The following is a 20,808-nucleotide window of genomic DNA, read 5'->3' as shown; positions in this document are numbered from 1 at the left end:
ATATAGCCTTTTACTTGTAAGCTTTAAAACAGACAAATCTGACTTCCGTTTACTCCTCCACCCATTAAAAATATCCTTTCTAGGACTTAAAAGCAGTTTATATTTCAAGCTGTGCATTAGGGCAAATCATAGTACCACCTTTTCCTTAATACTGGCTTAACATTTACCACTGAATAATTCAGAAAATACATTAATGTCTCTCTTCTGAACTGGCCAATGTATTGGTATCTTTTCTAAACAGTAAATACAGAGAAACTTTCTCCTTCCCCCCACCAAGGTTCTGTCCCAAGAAATGAACTACTTTCCAAACTTTATGGACTAGTGAGTCAAGCATTTTATGCATCTAAATTTATTCTCACAACAGATTACATTTAAATGTGTAAAAGTGGTCAACAGCAAAAAAAAAAAAAAAGTTCTTTTCAGTGTCAATCAGCTGCTTTATATAACACTGAGCTCTGACTGATAAACTGTGCATTTTCCCTTTCTCTTTTGCAAATACTAAGCTAAATCAAACCTTTGTTTGGTGACTGTACAGCACAGGTTTTTAGCAATATATTAAAATAACTAAGCCTGCACAGATAGAAGTAACAGTGTTAATGTTAAAGCTGTAAAGGCTGAGCCAGTATCAGCTATTAAAGTAAAAATAGCTGTTTTCACATGAGACTTATTAACAGTTTTATATCCCTGCTTCATTGCTTTATGACATGTTTGATAAAATTAAAAGAAAAGGGATTTAGAAATCTTAGTAAATGACACAAAACAGTCTTAGTTATTCCATACCTTTATATCCTGCAAATCTAAGGAAGGACTCTTTTTTTTTTTTTTTTTTTGAAGAGGTACAGGTAGCTCTTTACACAAAGTTTATCACTAAGAACTCATTATACTGTAAGTGGGATCAATTTCCTTTCATGCAATCTGTAGGTGGTTCTTATATCCTTACAACACCTTTTTTTCCCCCCCAAATGAAATCATAAGTGGTTTAAATAAAAACTAAAAACTGCAGCAACTCAAAGAAAAGGCTTTAAACTATAGACATTGGCTGTGGCTATAAATCTCCTTGCTTCTGCAAGGGAGCATATTAATGAGGTGGCGTGTGATATCTGCCTCTAACTTACCATTTGCATTTATAAAATAAGAGAAATTAGCTTTACACATTGTTTTGCCATTTCTTCTACATACTCCAATAAAAATGTGACTACATATAATTATAAAACCCACCTTTTTAGGCAACCTATAGTACATGGAGATTACTTAGCACTGGATATGTTGTGAGATCATGTCCAGTAAAGATAGTACATCAACATCATAATGCAGGCTATTTCAGTAAAAATAGAATAAATAAAATAAAAATATTTTAAGCTGTATTTAACAGGTTAATTCAAAAATGACATGAGACATACAAGGCATAGCGTATGCCTACTTACAGAATCACTAGATATAAAGAATGCATAGGTAACTGAAGTGTCACTACAACATTGGGTAAAACAATGGCATTTGCTCTCACGCATGCACCAGCCATAATTTTTGGCCATGGCAGAAATTAAGTCAACATAGTGTTTTAATATAATTGGTTTTACAAAATTAAGCCTTGATCCTGCAAACACTTAGGTATGTGCAGAACCTGTAAGAGCATGAGTCATTCTGTTGAAGCCAGTGAGACTAATGTGCTTATAAAGCACATATCTAAGTGTTTGCAGAATCAAAGTCTTAATCAGTATTTTGGTAAAATAAGCAAAAGTATTTTAAAAACAAAATATCCGCAGATGATCTGTGACTTTTCAATACATTCCTATCCATTGTCTTTTCAATACCTACTGCAACTGCATCCCTGACTCCTTATGTGCTTTGCTGCTGAAAGCAAGCTAAGTACTCCTGGTCCTGACAACAGGAAACCGAACCACACCAAGTAGTGAATAAAAACAACAGCTTTTTAACATGACTGTTTAATTACAAAGGGAGGTCCTGGTCTGCCATCATGGGGCAGCAGCATCACACAGATGCAGTGGATCTCCTATGGAATGTATTTATACTATTTAAAACTCATTGCAAATCTGAATCCTGGGAAAGTTTCAAACTGGAACTTTAAAAGGACACTGTCAAGGTATTTGCTGTAATTAAAAAACAAACAAACAGATAACTGGCTGAGTCTGGGGAGTGATAATGAATACAGCATCTTACGTCTCTAGGTCAGTGATTTTAATATGATACAGGTTGGTGGTGGCTAGGTGGGGTTCCATCTGATGGCTGCTGATAACCACTGTGGGGGAAAAAAATGGTATCAGCACAGTTCCCAGTGGAAACCACTGAGATTACCACTACTGGAACCCAGAGAGACAAAGTAGTGAATGTGAATGCAAGTTTCTTCTTGTAGCCTTGGTTCTCTGAACAGGGTTGAGGTACATAAATACCTTGCTTTGTTGGGACTTAAGCACTTGGTAATTTTAAACCTGGGTTTAAAAAATTAGGCACATGCTTAAATATCTTGCTGAAATTGGGACCACAGGCAAGTGTTTTAGCTGAGTGTATGCTAGTGGGTTGTATTATTCTTTATATTACAGTAGTGCTTAGAGGCCTCAGCCAGGTCAGCGCCCCATTGCAGGTTCCAGTTAGGTACTGTGGCACAACAGAGGATTTCAGGCCACTGGCTGTATAGCTGGTGTCCATGGAGCTGCACCTCTTTACACCAGCAGAGCATCAGCCCTTCATTTGCCAGTATGGTCACATTTCAGTCATGTTAAGTTCATTTTAATTTTTGTTATAGCTGTCCATAATTCCTTTACAAACTCAAAGCTGAAAGCGTTTGATCATCGTTGCTTTGGCCCTTGCATCCACTGCCTGATTTGTTTGTTACTGGGGTAGCTCATGGGTAGCAACTACGACCAATTAAAAAAAAAAAAGAAAATACGCAACCATTAATTTAAAACAAAAGCCACTAGTGAGAGAAAGCTAGGTCAAATTCTGCGCCTATCTACCTTGACAATGTCCCTTTAGAATTACAGTGTCAGCATACCCAGATGGTTCAGCCTTCCGAGTAGACGTCTAAAATGGAGGCAGAAAATTTTTAGAACTGGTAAAAACATCTGCACTGTTCCATTTCTATTGTATGTACCAACCTGCAGTTGTAATAAGACAGAGGGCAAGGGGAAAAAACAAAGAAAAAGATAAGCATATAAGTGCATTCAAAGGTTAGTACAATGTACGCGTATAAGGGGCAATACTGCATAGTTTGTTTCCAAGGAATTTACAGTAGAGTGGACTAACACAGCTAGCTGGAGCTTTTGGAGCAAAAGCATTGAAATCAGGTTACCCTACATGTAGCTCCATCATATCAGAGAACAGCTGTGTCATTCCTTCGTTGAGAGCTGCTACAGAAAGGGCATTAAAGTAAAATGAAACTTCATCATGGTATAAATGAGAACAGGTCTGCCCAGCAAAAACGTGATAGTCCTTTTGCATCTCATGTAAATATTAACTCAACACCAAACTCCAAATGAAAGAACTAGGTGATGGGGCCTTCAATTGAAAGTTTGCACACACAAGGAGTAATACAGGGAAAATGTGTAGCTTTCTAGTTTGTGCCATATATAACAGTTCTGAATAAGTCCCTCTCTTAATCATAGATGGTAGGAGCCCACAGTTAAATAAATCATATTTTTGTTGCACCATGTAGGATTTTGGAGAATAGATTTAACAGCCCCCTGATGCATGTCTATTTTAGGGCAAAAGGCTAAAGCTGATGCATCCTGCTCTGAATTACTCAAAACTTTTCTTCTCCAAAATCATAATATATAAACAGTAAATGAAATATGGTCACCATGGTTCAAAAGCATGTCAGGCAAAATTATAAAGTGGTTCCTAAACCAATGCCAACGCGCATTTTAAAACTAACAGGTGCAGCTTTGTAAAAATAAAACTTGGTATTTATACTACAGTAATTTAATGGTAACTAATACTTGGTACCTACTCCAGTGTTGAAAACAGGGCAAAGTGCTGTAGGATTTAAGGGTTGCTTGTGACAAATCCAGCTCAAGAAGATGGTGAAACTATAATTCAGGCATCAATCACTCCAAGGACTTTAACATTAGTTCACTAGGAGGGACATGGCCATATTTCTTTTTGGGTGTGAATTTAGGTAATGTTCAGAATATTTACAATCAGAAATAGACCTTCTACTGCTCATGATGTAACTCATTGACAGCAAAAAAATTATTCATGCGTCTTTTCATATCACATGATGATGGCAAGAACGAGAGAACATGCTTGTCTAACATTGTTTTGATAAGGATAAATTCTTTGAAGACAAAGCATCAGCAATTTAAAATGGAAGGTCGAACATCATCAGTTCATTTTCTTTAGCGTAGCTACTGTATCTTCAATTAAGTGTTACAAGAATCCTTTCCCTTGGGCAGCTATGGCATCTCAGAAACAGGGCGTTTCTGTTTTAAAGTGTCAATAAGGGACAAGACTCCGCGTTTGACATTAGTTGTGACTCTTCGGGTCATCGAGTCTGCAGGAGGAGGGGGCGGTCGAACTTTCTGTGAAGGAGGTCTGGCTACCAAGCACTTCTGATACCGTAACTGCAACAAAGCAAATGTGTTCCACAATCATTAGTGCACTTCAATAGCTTCACATCAGAATCTTAAATTCAGTACTTTTTATACATTACAGGCAAACTCTGCCACTGAACTTGCTAGATTCATTCCAGGACTGATGCCAAAAAACCCACTGCTAAACTAAGGGATCAGTGACTATTTTAAAAGCTATTTCAAGAACAGACTAGAAACAAATGCTGAATTACATTGATATGTGTGAAAAGCTGAAACTCCCCCTCAGTCTTATTATTTATTTCCCCCCAGACGCTAACTTGGACACATCTGCAACAGCCAAGCCCTTGGGAACTGCTGGAGCTTTAGCTGTATTGCCTCCAAAACCCCAAAGTGCATCTTCAAAATGGGATAAAACATTAATCTCTAACTTCAGCAGTTTATGCCGCATTGGCTGCTAGACTCACATTGGAAGTGAAATGGAGGGGAAAACCAAAATAAAGTAAGAATTAAATGATTTTAACAGTCCGATGACCGAACACTTTCCGGGCCTAGGAACACCCTGGCAGACTGAAACTTTTAGAAGCATTGGCCCTGGCCCAATGATCAGAATAAATATTTCAGCCCCTCAAACGCATCCCAAATGCACATACAATCTTTGGGGCTGGGACCGCCTGTTCTGTGTTTGTGCACCTGGGACAATAGGGTTCTGGTCTATGAATGGAGCTTCTCGGCTCTAGGATAACGTAAATAATTATTAATAATTTTTTTGCCTTTTTTTTTTTTTTTTGTGTTTTTGTTTTTCAAAATGTGCTACAAAGTCCTTATCTTTGATCTAAAATTCTTCAATACAGGAAAGGACAGTTACCTGTTCCGTAACTGGCGTTCTTCGAGATGTGTTGCTCAGGTGTATTCCACAGTAGGTGTGCGTGCTCGTCACGTGCACCGGTGCCGGAAGTTTTTCCCTTAGCAGCATCCGGAGTGGGGGAGCCCCGCTGTGATCCCTGGAGTGGCGCCTCTATATCACGCCATAAAGGGGGCTGCGCGCTCCCCCCACCCTCAGTTCCTTCTTGCCAGACAACTCCGACAGAGGGGAAGGAGGGCGGGATGTGGAATACACCTGAGCAACACATCTCAAAGAACGCCAGTTACGGAACAGGTAACTGTCCTTTCTTCTTCGAGTGATTGCTCATGTGTATTCCACAGCAGGTGACTCCAAGCTATACCGGATGGAGGCGGGTAGGAGTTTAAGGGTTACCCGGGTGGAGCACCGCCCTACCAAACCCGGCGTCATCCCGCGCTGGGAGACGATCGCATAGTGCGATGAAAAGGTGTGGATAGAGGACCAAGTAGCAGCCTTACAGATGTCCTGATTAGGGACATGAGCCACGTAGGCCGCTGACGAGGCCTGAGCTCTCGTCGAATGAGCCCTCACTATAAGAGGCGGGGGAACCCCTGCCAGGTCGTAACATGTGCGTATGCACGAGGTGATCCAGCGGGAGATCCGCTGGGTGGAAACCGGTCGCCCCCTCATGCGCTCGGCCGATGCAATGAAAAGCTGAGGGGATTTCCGGAATGGCCTGGTCCGGTCTAGGTAAAAAGCCAGTGCTGTACACACATCTAGCATGTGCAGGTGTCATTCCTCATTGGAGGAATGGGGCTTAGGACAGAGGACTGGGAGGAAAATGTCCTGGTCCATGTGAAAAGCCGAGACTACCTTCGGCAGAAAAGCTGGGTGCGGGCGGAGCTGGACCTTATCCCTATGGAAGACCGTATACGGGGGTTCAGAGGTCAGGGCCCTAAGCTCCGAGACCCGGCGGGCTGAGGTGATAGCCACCAGGAACACCACTTTCCACGACAAATGGGACTAAGAACACGTGGCCAAGGGCTCGAAGGGGGGCCCTGTGAGGCGGGAGAGTACTAGATTCAGGTCCCAGAGCGGGACCGGGGGTCTAGCATAAGGGAATGCCCGATCCAATCCTTTTAGGAATTGGGAAGTCATGTGGTGTGAAAACACCGAGTGGCCCTGCACTGGGGGGTGGAAAGCCGAAATGGCCGCCAGATGTACCCTGACCAAGGAGGGCACCAGCCCTTGGGTCCTAAGGGAGAGGAGGTAATCAAGGATGAACTGGATAGATGCGGAGGAGGGGGAGGAACCCCTCTCCCTCGCCCACATGGAGAACCGATACCATTTGGCCAGGTAGATTTGTGGCGTGGACGGTCTCCTGCTGTCAAGCAGGACCTGTCTAACACCCTCAGAACATCTCCCCCCCTCCTCATTCAACCACGGAGCAGCCACGCTGTCAACTGAAGCGCGGCTAGGTTGGGGTGGAGGAGACGTCCTCTCTCCTGGGAGAGGAGGTCCGGTCGAAGCGGCAGCCTGCGCGGGGGGGGCCACTAAAAGCTGCAGGAGGGTCCCGTACCAATGTTGACGGGCCCAATCCGGGGCTATTAGGATAATCCGTACCTTCTGTAAAACTTTGCCTATCAAGGGAAAGGGCAGGAAGGCGTAGAACAGGCAGCCCGACCATGGAATTAGGAACGCGTCCGATATCGCCCCTTTGCCCTCTCCCGCCCAGGAGCAGAATCATGGGCATAGGCGATTCTGGACGTTGGCGAACAGATCTACCTGGGGAGTACCCCACTCTAGGAAGAGCCACTTGGCCACCTCCCCGTGTAGAGACCACTCGTGTTGTTGGGAGAAAAACCTGCTTAGGTGATCCGCGAGCGTATTGCACTTGCCAGGCAGGTGAAAAGCCCTCAAAAGGATGTTGTGGGCTATTCAGAACTCCCACAAGAGTTGGGCTTCCTGGCACAAGGCCATGGAATGCGTGCCGCCTTGCCTGTTGATATAGTACATCCTGCTAGGTGCTGACTGAAGGCTATGCACGCCAGGCGCACCGCCCTGAGTTCCCTGACTTTTATGTGCAGAGATAATTCCGGGGGCGACCATCTGCCCTGGGTTTTGAAGCTCCCCACATGGGCTCCCCATCCCAGGTCCGAGGCGTCTGACACCAGATCTAGCGAGGGAGGGGACTCCCGGAATGGGATACCCTGAAGCATGTTGCTCGGGAGGGACCACCATTGCAGGTCGCCCACTACACTGGGTGGCAACGTGATGACCTTGTCCAGGCCGTCCCCGGCCTGGGAATATTGGGAGGCCAGCCAGAGTTGGAGGGGCCTCATCCTGAGCCTGGCGTGTCATACCACTGAGGTGCAAGCTGCCAGATGGCCTAGGATCTGAAGGCACGCCCGTGCCGTCGTCACAGGGAAGGCCGTGACCGAGGCGATGAGACCCTTGAGCGTCTCGAATCTGTCCCGGGCCACCAGCGAGTCTATCAGCGCACCTATGCGCTGAACCAGGACTAACATGGACTTTTCCTTGTTTACCACGAGGCCTAGACTCGTGCAGGTGTCTAGCAGGAATTCCATCTGCGCCTGCATCTGGGACCGAGACTTGCCCTTGAGCAGCCAGTCGTCCAGGTACGGGAAGATCAGCAGCCCGTTCCTCCTGAGGTGGGCTGCTACCACCGCCATGCATGTGGTAAAAACCCTGGGGGCCGTGGAAAGGCCAAAGGGAAGGACTGTAAACTGGTAGTGGTCTCTTCCTACCAGGAAGCGGAGGAAGCGCCTGTGACCCTCGAAAATGTGGATATGGAAGTATGCATCCTGGAGGTCCAGGGCTGCGAATCAATCCCCAGGGTCCAGGGACGGAACAACAGAGGCCAGGGACACCATACGGAATTTGCAGCGAACCAGATACTGGTTGAGATTCCGCAGGTCGATGGGCCTGAGCCCGCCTTTTGCTTTCGGGATCAGGAAATACCGGGAGTAAAACCCTTTGCCTTGGAATTCCCGAGGTACCCTCTCCACCGCGCCCAGGGTGAGGAGGCGCGTCACCTCCTGATTTCAAAGAAGTGTGTGTTCCGGGTCCCCAGGGACATCCCGGGACAGAGGATGGTGTGGTGGGGGTGAATCGAACTGCGGCCTGTACCCCTCGGAGATGGTACTGAGGACCCACCGGTCCGATGTTATATGGGACCAATACACTCTGAAGGCCGATAAACGGTTGCCAAAAACCAACTTTATTAACTGGGGGGTTCCCCTAGCAACAGGCCAGGTGGACCCCCACAAAGAGTCAAAAACGCCTCTTCCCCTGCCTCTTGCCCTTCTAGGGGCTGGGGTGTGGGGCCGAACGGGACTGGCGCTGTGACCTACACCGCTGGTCCCTAGGCCTCTTAGGCGGGGGCTCGTACCTGCCCCTTACGGGGGGAGCCGCGGGCTGCGGTCTGGGTTTGTCCTTGGCTGGTTCGACATACAGGCTGAGAGTCTGCAGGGTGGTGCGGGAGTCCTTCATCCCGTACAGACGAGTGTCCGTCTGGTCCGCAAATAATGCCCTACCCCCTGTCCTTGGGGGTGAGTGAGGGCTGGCCATGTCTTTCACGGTGGTTGACAGACTCTACGACCAGTGAGTTTGGGGTAGGATGAGTGTATAGGTACTCATGCCCCTTTGTTGGCACAAAGTACTTCCGCTCTGCCTTCTTAGAAATGGGCGGCAGAGAGGCCGGGGTTTGCCAGAGTCCACTAGAAATGTTTGCTACCCCTTGATGCAGTGGTAGGGCCACACGGCCCGGTGCCGAGGAGGACAGGACATTAAACAAATTGTCCGACGGCTCCTCCATCTCCTCAGCCTGGATCTGGAGGTTGGTGGCTACTCGTCGGAGAAGCTCTTGATGAGCCTTAAAGTCCTCCTGAGAAGGAGGAGGCAGCGCCACTATGGACTCGTCCGGTGCCGACGAGACGACAGGTACCGCCTCTAGGGCATCAGGTGGTACCGGTGGGTTGCACTCCACGTCTGGGTCCAGATGCGGTGCCGGTGGTTTGGTACCCGAGGGCTGCTCTCGGTGCCGAGGCAGGGACGCCGAAGGCGCTTGCGATGCCCCAGCAACAGAGCAGGGCCTTGCCGATGCAGGCGCCTGGGGCCACAGTTCCCACTGTCCTTGCCATGGCACCCCTTGCCATTGAGTCGTCGGAGGCCCTACCAGGGTTACATGTTCCTGAGGGACGACGTGGCCCAGGGAAGGACGGCTGGGAGCCAAGGTAGCCGAGGAGCCCACGGTGCCGTAAGAGCGGCTGGACCGGTGCCGTCCTGGTCGGCTCCTGCCCCGGGATTTTGACCTCGACGACGAGGAGACGTATACGTCGAGATGCTATCTCTAGACTCCCTACGGCGACCGTGGCTATGACACCTCGGTGCTGGTGACGGTCGGGACGTACTCCGAGCCTGGCGCACGCTGTGGTATGAGTGGCGGTGCCGATGGCGTCGCGACCTGCTATCATTCCGCCTGGAGGAGGAGCGTCGACGCTTCCTGTCCCGGTGCTTACGGCTCCTGCGGGCCAAGGAAGATTCCGGCGACTTGTTGTCAGGCAACCCCGACAACGGAGTGGAGATCTGACGCGGGCTCCGGGAAGGCCCCGCGGATCGAGCAGGGACCTCAACCTCCAACCTGGCCGGGGAGGGCTGGGTGCCCAGCGGCGTCTTTCCTCGGGACTGGGGGCCTGACTCAGGTGGCACGCCCAGTACTGGCAGGACGAGGTTGTCGCGCGCTGCCTGAGCTGCCTCCGGCGTCGACGGGATTCTCATCATTGGAGAGGCACGCGCGGACGGGGCCGGACTACTCCGCTCCACTCGAGTCGGAGGTCTGGGCCCTGAGGGGGATCGTGGGCTGCCCAACTTGGGTCCGGCCTCACCCCTGTCCTTGTCTCGCCTTCCTTCTTGGCAGGGGAGCGGTGCCGACTAGTGGATGGGGCTTCGCTCCGCACCGAGGACGCGGTGCCTGGCGCCAGGTCGGGTTGGCGCGCTGGTGCTGGGGCCAATGCCAACTCCATAAGCAGGGCCCGGAGTCGGATCTCACGTTCGCGCTTAGTCTGGGGCTTGAAGGACTTGCAGATTTTGCAGCGCTCACTTATGTGAGCCTCGCCCAGACAGCAAAGACACTCGGAGTGTGGATCGCTTCTGGGCATGGAATTGCGACAGGAGTCGCACGACTTGAAGCCTGGGGCTCGGGGCATGCCCCGAGCCAGGCCACTAACTGAAGAACTACTACTGTCGAAGATCGTACCACTAAGGAAAGACGCTGCAGCAATGCTGGAGCACAAGTTCCGACTACCTTCACTGGCGGCAAGAAGGAACTGAGGGTGGGGGGAGCGCGCAGCCCCCTTTATGGCGCAATATAGAGGCGCCACTCCAGGGGTCGCAGCGGGGCTCCCCCACTACAGATACTGCTAAGGGAAAAACTTCCGGCACTGGTGCATGTGGCGAGCACGCACACCTACTGTGGAATACACATGAGCAATCACTCGAAGAAGAATCAAACTTAGTTATTTTAAAGGAGAATATATTGCGGAAATGTCAGGGTCTGATTTTAGAAGTGAATGAAAGCATCTCATGGGTCAATTTACTTGTATAATTTGAGAATTTACTCCAATTATTGAATGGCATATTTGCATACAGGCCTATGTCAAACTGCTCAGTGTTAGATGATCATGTAATGAGAATAAAAGGGCCCTTCATCACATTGTAGACATGGATAGGGGTAGGAGGTCGAATCATAGAAATGTAGGGCTGGGAGGGACCTCAAGAAGTCACCTACTTCAGCCCCTTGTGCTGAGGCAGGACCAAGTACACCTAAGACCATCCCAGACAGGGGTAAGTCTAACATGTTCTTAAAAACCTCTATTGATGGGGATTCCACAACCACCCTGATAACCTATTTCAGTGCTTAACTATCCTTAGAGTTAAAGCTTTTACTAATATTTAAACTAAATCTCCCGTGCTGCAGGTGAAGACCATTATTTCTTGTCCCACCTCTGTGGACATGGAGAACAATTGATCACAATTCTCTTTATAACAAATTTTAATGTATTTGAAGACTTATCAGTTCCTCCTCAGTCTGCATTTCTCAAGAGTAAACATGCCCAGTTTTCTTAGCCTTTTCTCACAGGTCATTTTTTGTTGCTTTCTTCTGAACTCTCTCCAATTTGTTCACATTGTTCCGACAGTGTGGTACCCAGGACTGGACACAGTATCCATCTGAGTCCTCACCAGTGCCAATTAGACCAGGACAGTTACCTCCTGTGTCTTACAGATAACTCTCCTTTTAATATACCCCAGAATATTAGCCTTTCTTTGCAACTGCATCACATTGTTAGCACATATTCAATTTGTGATCTCCAATAACCCCCTGATCCTCATCAGCAGTAGTACAACCTAGCCAGTTATTCCCCATTTTGTATTTTTGCATTTTCCCTTCCTATGTGCAGTACTTTCCATTTGTCTTTATTGAATTTCACTTTGTTGATTCCAGACCAATTTTGAATTTGAATTCTGTCCCCTCCAAAGTGCTTGCAACCGCTCCACTCCAATATCCAAATCAATGAAAATATTAAATAGTAACAGACCCAGGACAGGCCCCTCTGGGACCCCACTAGGTATGTTTTCCCAGTTTGACAGTGAGCCATTAATAACTACTCTTTGACTATGGTCTGCCACCAGGTAAGCACTCATGTTATAGTAATTCCATTGAGACCACATTTCCCTGGTTGGCTTATGAGAATGTCATGTGGGACTGTCAAAAGCCTTACTAAAAATCAAGATGTATCACATCTACTGCTTCCCCCATTCACTAGGCCAGTAACCTGGTCAACATGTTTGGCATGACGTGTTCTTGACAAATCCATCAGAAGTTCTCAACGTATTTCTTTCTGAGCCCCCTCCCACCCCCCCAAAAAAATTCCATGGCCCACCTGTATCACAACTGTTTTTCTGCATATAAAAGCCAGGGCTGGCATTAGGGGGTACCAAGCAGGGAAACTGCCTGTGGCCCCATGCCACAGGGGGCCCTGCAAAGCTCTGTTGCTCAGGTGTTGGCTTCAGCCTCAGGTTGCAGGGGCTTCAGCACCGGTGGGCAGCGAGGCTCCAATAGTCCAGCCCCCTATGGGGGCAGTGGGGTTTCAGCCCAGGGCCCCAGTGAGTCTAACATCAGCCCCATTTGGCAGACCCCCTTAAACCAGTTAGTGGTTTCCCTCCCTGGTTGAGAACTGCTGCTCTAGGAGCTTACAGATTGATTGTTTAATAATTGGTTCCAGTATTTTTCCAGGTATCAAAGTTAGCTTGACCAATCTATAATTTCTGGGTCCTCCTTTATTCCCCCTTTTAAAAGATAGGTGCTATGTTTGCCCTTCTACAGTACTCTGGGACCACACACCTCCAGGAGTTCTTGAATATAACTGTTAGTGATTCCAAGAATGCTTCAGTTAGTTCCTTAAGTATCCTAGGATGAATTTCACCAGGCCCAGCTACCTGAATACATCTAACTGATGTAAATATTCATTAACCTGTCCGTTCCCTATTTGTGTTGCACTCCTCCTCCCTTTTGGTTAATATTAATTGTTAATATTATGCATCCAGTCACAATATTCTTTTAGAGAAGCCTGAGGCAAAATAGGCATTAAACACCACAGCGTTCTTGCTTGTCATCTGTCATTAGCTCTCATTCCCCATTAAGTTGTGGATCTACACATTCCTTCATCTTCTCTTGCACCTAATGAATTTATTGAACTTCTTCTTATTGCCCTTTTATGGCCATTGCGAGGTGTAACTCATTTTGTGCCTTAGCCTTTCTGACTTTGTCCCTACATGCTTGTGCTGTTCTTTTGTATTCATCTTTAGCAATTTGTTCATGTTTTCACTTTTTGGAGGATTCCTTTTTGATTTTTGGGTAATTAAAGAGCTCCTGATGAAGCTATGTTGTCCTCTTACTATTCTTCCTATCTTTCCTTCACACTGAGATAGTTTATTGTTGTGCCTTTAATATTGTGTCTTTGAGAAACTGCTCTCCTGAACTGCTTTTTCCCTTAGACTTTCCTCCCATGGGACCTCACCTACGAGTTCTGAGCTTGTTATAGTCTGCCTTTTTGAAGTCCATTATCCTTATTCTGCTGCTCTCACTCCTTCCTTTCCCTAAAATCATGAAATCTATCGTTTCATAATCACTTTCACCCAAATAGGTAAGGTTGGTATAGGAGCATTATTTAAATTCTCAAAGATTTATTTATGTATTTATTTATTTATTTTGTATTAAAGATACCAGTTTTTACAGTTCTTTAAATATTATCGGGATTTAATATAATTGTAAATTTAGAATTATTACTATTTATAGAGTTAGTGAAAGAGCTAAGTACTACAGTTCACTTTGAAAAAGATCACTTACCATACACGCAGCCTGAACAGCTTCTGATACATTTCCTGCATTTGGTTCACACCAAAAAACATGGGATTCAAAATGCTGGTTCCCTGTATCCATAATGAAGGCAAATGTATGGACATCCTTGCCCACTCCCATAAAGGACAGGAACCGAACACGACATTCCACCATGATTTGTTCTTCATTCTGGTTACGAAGCAATGATCGCTCATTACTACAATGTATTCAATACAACTTTTTGGTATATTTCATTTACGTTTCTAAAATCCCTGGTGAAACTGTAGCTGTAGTGCTGAACTCTTATTATTTATCTGTACAGCATTAGCAATGTGCTGAACTCAATTAACCCTTCTAAAATACAAGAAGAAGAGAGACCAAAGCGGTTGGTATTGGGCACACCACAGATTTTAGGTTATTTCAGTTTAAAAAAGACAGACTGTGGTAAGTCATAAAACAACAAAACAACAACAACTACTTATCCATGTTGAATGGGGATTTACCCCGGGGACACAGCAGCAGTGAAACAGACCTATTTCTTGAAAGTGTCACTCTACTGGTCTTCTGGGAAAATGCTTTGTATAAAGCAGCAGCACGAAACAAAGACTGAAAGATTCCTTGTCCTTGCTAAATTGCAGAGGAGGACAGAGCAAATCTTAGCATTCAGGACTCTTGGCCCAGGGTTTAGGCTTGCAGTATTTGGGTCTCAAAAACCCCAGGAAAAGATAATGCTGATACTTATTTTTTTATACCTCATAAACATTTACAATCATTTCTAAGGGCTTGTTTCGAAGGGGCAAATAAAACTGAACCTAACAAAAGTGACTGGTAAGAACCTTGATATGCTGCGCTTTAACATAAAAGCGGAAGATGAATTGTAAGATTTTTAAAAATCTCAATCTCTATTAAATGGTCCTATTGTGCACAGTTTACAGTACTGGAGGGAAATGTCAAGTAAAACAAAAGAATACACTCTAGTCCAAACAAAAATTCTATTATAGATGGGGTCTTTCTAGCTTTCTGAGATTGCACTATTAAAACTATTATGTTAATCTATTCCTAACTTACTCTTTCATTGATGACCGTCACAGTAGCATCAGCAACATTCATGGTAACTGGCATCCACTCCTCTTTGCTAGAGGAAGCCATAAGGTTTTCTATAGCACTGTTCAGCGTATCCATACCTAAAATGTAGAGGGAAGGAGAATGGAATTAAAAAAAAATGTATAAAATAAATACATAAAAAAAACTAGAAGAAACTATTATTTTCACCTGGAAGCACAGAAAAGAAGTTGCCTTAGATTTCTTAGCTAAAAACATTCTGATGGCGGGGCTTAAGAAAAAAAATGACTAGCTCCTGCTATCCTTTATTTTTTTTTGTCACTTTGTAAAAACAAAAGTAGTTGCCAGTCTTCTCCTAGGAGGCTTAAAACACTGGGACAGCAGCTTGTTCAGGTAGCACCTCACTCCAGTCCTATGCACTTACAACTCCCTTCTGACTTTTTAGTTGTCAGTGCTCATGTTGGGAGAGGGCGCTGCAAAGGGCTTTGTCTCAGCAGCCTTCCTAAAACATTCTGGCTGAGGAAGCACAAGCCTGAGTGAGGCCATGAGCACTAGACAGCCCCATTCTCTTCCTATTTGGAGGCTTAGTGCTGACCCCTGTGCATCAGGAACACAAGTAAAGAGCGTTGTTGCTCCTTGCACTTTTCTTTACCAGTGCATGTGTAGCCAGAATCTAGCCCTTTTAGATTTTATGTAAGTCCCCTCTAGCATCAGTTAAGAACAATGGTGTTACATACCCACTGGTTTAACTACAGGTAACATGCCCAAGTACTGGACGTGGAACTTCTGTACCAGCTCTGTCTTTGGTGTTGGGAAATCTACTGCATGGGAACAAAAAAAAATCAACGGCTGTTTATCAACATTCACAAGTAAAAGACCTTTATTGCACTGACAGAAGTAATTTTACTCTGAAAATACTGTATTGATTAAAATAGATCTGCACTCCCTACAGCTCATACAACAAGATGTTAAGTGATTTCCAGGGGAATTAAGGAGGAAGATGATACAACTTCCAATTCATGTAAAACTAAAAATAGGATTGTGTTCAAACCATTTAGAAAACTTGCATGAATATGTCTCTAAGGTATGAGCATATATACAGGGCTGGTCTCATATCCAACACAGTCATGTAAAATTTGGACTCTAAGGGCTAGATACACAAAGGGGATGTTGGCTCAGGCTAGGTCTACACTACCCGCCTGAATCGGGACGCTCTTACTCCACCAGCGTTGGGACGCGACAATCGATCCCCGAATCGACGCTCTTACTCCACCAGCGAAGGTGGGAGTAAGCACCGTCGACGGGAAGCCGCAGAGGTCGATTTTGCCGCCGTCCCTACAGCAGGGTAAGTTGGCTGCAATACGTCGAATTTTCGCGTAGCTGAATTTGCGTATCCTTAAATCGACCCCCCCCTCCCCCCCCGTAGTGAAGACCTGCCCTCAGTGTGGCAATACCTAACTTTGGGTGTCCTACCACCCAGTAGAGCCCGTAGCCCTGAGTTAGGTGCCTAGGCTACCTAGACAATGCATGGGGAAAGTGAGGAGATTGAGGGGTTGTCTACATGGTAAGTTAATGCGCAGCAAGCCAGGGTATGAATCTACAACTAGGATTGCCAACTTTCTAACTGCACAAAACCGAACACCTGTGTTCCCTGTAAGCTGTGCAGGAGAGATCCAAGTGCTGCCCAGCCGATTAGCAGACTAGCAGTATGTGGTAAGGTACCCCTCCCGCCACGTTGCTCCTTCCTGCGGCTGCTCCCGGGACCCTCCTGCTGGCTGTGCAGAGCGGGGGTGGAGGGCAGAGGATGCTGATGTCAGCGTGTCCCCACCCCTGCCCCTGTACCCCATCTCCGCAGAGCAGGGCAGAGGGGACAGCCTGGTTCAAGAGGACCGTGAGGTGCTGTAGTCTGAGGTCTGAATGGTGAGTGATTGAGTGCTTTTCTTAAAGTGACAGTGCACTGTTTCTGAGATTTCCACAGCAGCTAGCTCACACAGTCTCTGTTTCTCTCTCTCTCTCTCTCTCACACACACACAGCATCTCTGTGTCTCACACACAGTCTCTTTCACACTCACCTCCCAACACATACTTGTATTATTGTTGTTGTCACTTATTGGTACTTCCTGCAACGCACATCTATTCTCTGTCATTTTATTCTTTCAAAGTGTTATTTTAGTGTTTTGACTGGTTTATGCATTTCATAATTTTTATTTCTTAAATTTAATTCTTTGAGTAGTGAGTTCTAAAATGCCTAATCTGTCCTGGCTGGAGTAATTATCCCTCTGGTAACTTTTAAAATATATATATATATTATATCTAGGTTTTTTGTTTCTACTAGTGGCCCACATTCGCACACACCTTGGTGCACATCACAAAATTTATTCCGCATATGGATGGAAAAAATTAGAGGGAATATTGCCGAAAACCCTTGCCCCGCCCCTGCCCCAAGGCCCTGCCCCGCCCCCTTCTCTGAGGCTCCGCCACCCACTCACTCCAGCCCCTCTCCCTCAGTCATTCACTCTCCCCCACTCACTCACTTTCACTGGACTGGGGCAGGGAGTTGGAGTGCAGGAGGGGGTGAGGGCTCTGGGGTGGGGCCAGAAATTAGGGGTTCAGGTTGTGGGAGGGGGCTGCAGGCTCTGGGGTGAGACTGGGGCAGAGAGGCTTGGGGTGCAGGAGGGGGCTCAGGTCTGGTGCAGTAGTTTGGGATGTGGGAGGGGGTGCAGGGTGCAGGCTCCGGGAGGGGGTTCAGGGCTGAGGCAGGGGGTTGGGGTGCAGGAGGGGGGTCAGGGTGCAAGCTCCAGGAGGGAGTTTGGGCATGGGAGGGGGCTCAGGGCTGGGGTTGGGTGCAGGAGGGAGTGTGGGCTCTGGAAGGGAGTTTGGGTGTGGGAGGGGGCTCAGGGCTGGGGCAGGGGATTCGGGGTGAGGGCTCTGGTCGGGCAGCACTTACCTCAGGCGGCTCCAGGTAGACGACGCAGAGGGGCTAAGAGCATGTCCGGCCCCTAGCCACAGCCATGGCCAGGCAGCTCTGCGTGGTGTGCGCTGCCCGCACCCGCAGGCACCGCCTGCGCAGCTCCCATTGACTGTGGTTCCCAGCCAATGGGAATTGTGGAGCCGATGCTGGGGGCGAAGACAGCACATGGAGCTTCCCTGACCGCCCCTGCGCCTCGGGGCCGCAGGGACATGCCGGCTGCTTCCGGGAGCTGCGCAGAGCCAGGGTAGGTAGGGAGCCTATCTTAGCCCCACTGCACTGCTGACCGGACTTTTAACGGCCCGGTCAGCCCGATAGCTGCCAGGGTCCCTTTTCTTTCACGCATTCCAGTCAAAAACTGGATGCCTGGGAACCCTGTCTACAACGCACCAGCTTATTGCACAGTAACTCGCCATTTGGACACTGCTACAGAAGTGGATGTCCTGGATGTGGCTTGCCAAACTATGCTTTCAAGCAGCAGAATGCTAAGCTGCACCCTGGGACTTTCACTGTGCTGTGGCAACATCCACCTGGCCTTCTACTGTGCAGCAAGCTGGTATGCTTTAAATTTGCACCCTGGCTTGCCATGCACTAACTCACTGTGTAGACAAGTCCTAAGAAGAGGATTCACAACAGCTGGCGTGCTGGGCAAAGAGCCATCTGAGCTAGCCAATAGGAAATACTGAGGAGAGGGGCAGGACTAAGCTCCTCCACTCAAAGGAAGTTGGGCACCTAACTGGAGGTCAGATGAAAGCACTTATCTCCACTTTGGATTCACAGCCATGAACCCTCCTGGAGTTAGGCACCTAAGTCAGATCAGTGCCTTTTCAATGAAATAAGAACAGGAGTAGCAGTATCCCTCTCCCCACCTAATATAGCCCAGTGGTTAGAGCACTCACTGAGGATGTGGGAGACCCCAGTTCAAATCCCCACTCTGACAGAGGAGAAGGGACTTGACCCGAAGTCTCCCACCTCCCAGGTTTCAGAGTAGCAGCCGTGTTAGTCTGTATCCGCAAAAAGAACAGGAGTACTTGTGGCACCTTAGAGACTAACAAATTTATTAGAGCATAAGCTTTCGTGGGCTACAGCCCACTTCTTCGGATGCATATAGAGTGGAACATACATTGAGGAGATATATATACACACATACAGAGAGCATGAACAGGTGGGAGTTGTCTTACCAACTCTGAGAGGCCAATTAAGTAAGAGAAAAAAACTTTTGAAGTGATAATCAAGATAGCCCAGTACAGACAGTTTGATATCTTGATTATCACTTCAAAAGTTTTTTTCTCTTACTTAATTGGCCTCTCAGAGTTGGTAAGACAACTCCCACCTGTTCATGCTCTCTGTATGTGTGTATATATATCTCCTCAATATATGTTCCACTCTATATGCATCCGAAGAAGTGAGCTGTAGCCCACGAAAGCTTATGCTCTAATACATTTGTTAGTCTCTAAGGTGCCACAAGTACTCCTGTTCTTTTCACCTCCCAGGTGAATGCCCTAACTGCTGGGTTATGTGGTATTCTAGGGTGGATCTGTTTCAGTTTCTCTTGTTGAAGCTGTTCCACTTTGTATGAAATACTTAGAGTCACTGGAACCTGGGTCTCCCAGGTGGGTGTTTTAGCCACTTTTTGTCTCTGATCTAATGACTATTTACATTTTTCATACAAAGTGAAATAGCTTCAACAGGAGAGATTGAGTCCCTTTGTGAACCAAGCCCTGTGTTTTTAAACCATGCCTATGAACGTGCCCTCTATGTGCCAGGAGAAACCAATGTCTGTGTGAACAGCTGATGCAAATAAAAAAAACCCATGAACAACATATAGGAGCGTGTTGAGATATTCAGTGCAGGCAAATGGATTTAAAACATATATCTTGCATTAGTTACTGTGTGTAAGTCTCCTGGGCTGCTTTCAACATATCAACCATTAAGCTAAGAGAAAGGAACACAAAGCCATTTTTCTTTTACCCCACACTACAGGGTGCAGCACATAGTTGACTGGAAGATTTGCTTGCTCATCAGCCTCTGAAGCTCACACTGATGCTGAAATTCAGGAAGAGTCTGGATCTGCTATAACTCCTCTGAACCCATTGATTAATTGGAATAGATTTTGTTTTTATGCAGATCTGGCATATCATTTCCACTACTGCGGTGTGAAATTTACACATTTTGAAAGACCAGAGGAAATAAACAAGTTGCCATAACTGAGCAGAATTGCACTACTGTCAACATTACCAATAAAAGTATTTTGCTGTAACATCATCAGATACGCTATCTAAAAGACACTGTTCGCCTTCCTTTCAGCTCGATTTTTGTTAAATACAACATTAAGGGACTGTATCTAAAACTGGACCATAATATAAAGTTAATTCTGGCATACAGTACCTTGCAGGGGAACATCCAGGGTGACATTTGTCCGCTCTTGCAAAGAGCTGCAAGCCACAGCTTTAGCATTCTTCCGTTCAGCCATAATCTGGAGAAGATGGCAATAGAACAGCATTTTTTCCCCCCCAAGATATAGTACAGTAGCAATTCCAAGTATAAATTTACTCTCATTACACCCCTAATCTGGGAAATCTGCAATTAGTCAGAGTCCATATGACCAAAAGAGATACTAAAATTAATTTTCTTTCAGTTTATTTACAATTCTCTCTTTGCGGGACATAGAGCTACAAATAGATATGAAAGATACATGAAGTGAAAATTAGCAGTTTAAATGTTCAAAAACTGCAGTGAGGAATGACATAGAAAGTAGTATAACTAAATCTATACAAATAAAAAGTGAAGAGGCACTTGTAATCCCATGCACATTTCTGATCTACCTATTTACATATACCCTCCTGAGAAAAGAGTTACCATTGTGACCCTGGCTGTGTTGGAATGTAATGTACAACTACATTTTGTTTATGTTTTAGTAATAAACAAACTACTATTTTAATTAAATTTTACAGAGAGGTCTAGTGGTCAG

At 46.4% G+C, this 20,808-nt stretch overlaps 1 protein-coding gene across 9 annotated transcripts in view; it reads right to left on the bottom strand.

The window, feature by feature from the left end:
- Positions 1 to 94: 94 nt before the first annotated feature.
- The window catches only part of APBB2 (amyloid beta precursor protein binding family B member 2), a 241,533-nt gene continuing 220,819 nt past the window's right edge, over positions 95 to 20,808 (bottom strand). For all 9 annotated transcript variants that reach the window (XM_029910641.1, XM_029910640.1, XM_029910638.1 and 6 more), the window contains 5 exons: positions 20,226 to 20,313; positions 15,607 to 15,690; positions 14,876 to 14,991; positions 13,817 to 13,996; positions 95 to 4,577 (listed from right to left, as the gene is read on the bottom strand). In XM_029910641.1, coding sequence (XP_029766501.1) covers positions 4,410 to 4,577; positions 13,817 to 13,996; positions 14,876 to 14,991; positions 15,607 to 15,690; positions 20,226 to 20,313 — 636 coding nt within the window. In that variant the 3' untranslated portion in view covers positions 95 to 4,409. The remainder of the gene's footprint in view (positions 4,578 to 13,816; positions 13,997 to 14,875; positions 14,992 to 15,606; positions 15,691 to 20,225; positions 20,314 to 20,808) is intronic.

This window comes from Terrapene carolina, unplaced genomic scaffold (genome assembly GCF_002925995.2).
Source record: "Terrapene carolina triunguis isolate 2854851 unplaced genomic scaffold, T_m_triunguis-2.0 Scaffold66, whole genome shotgun sequence".
NCBI lineage: Eukaryota > Metazoa > Chordata > Testudines > Emydidae > Terrapene > Terrapene triunguis.
Note: the sequence above shows the minus strand (reverse complement) of the source record. Positions and strands in the feature narration are given on the sequence as shown.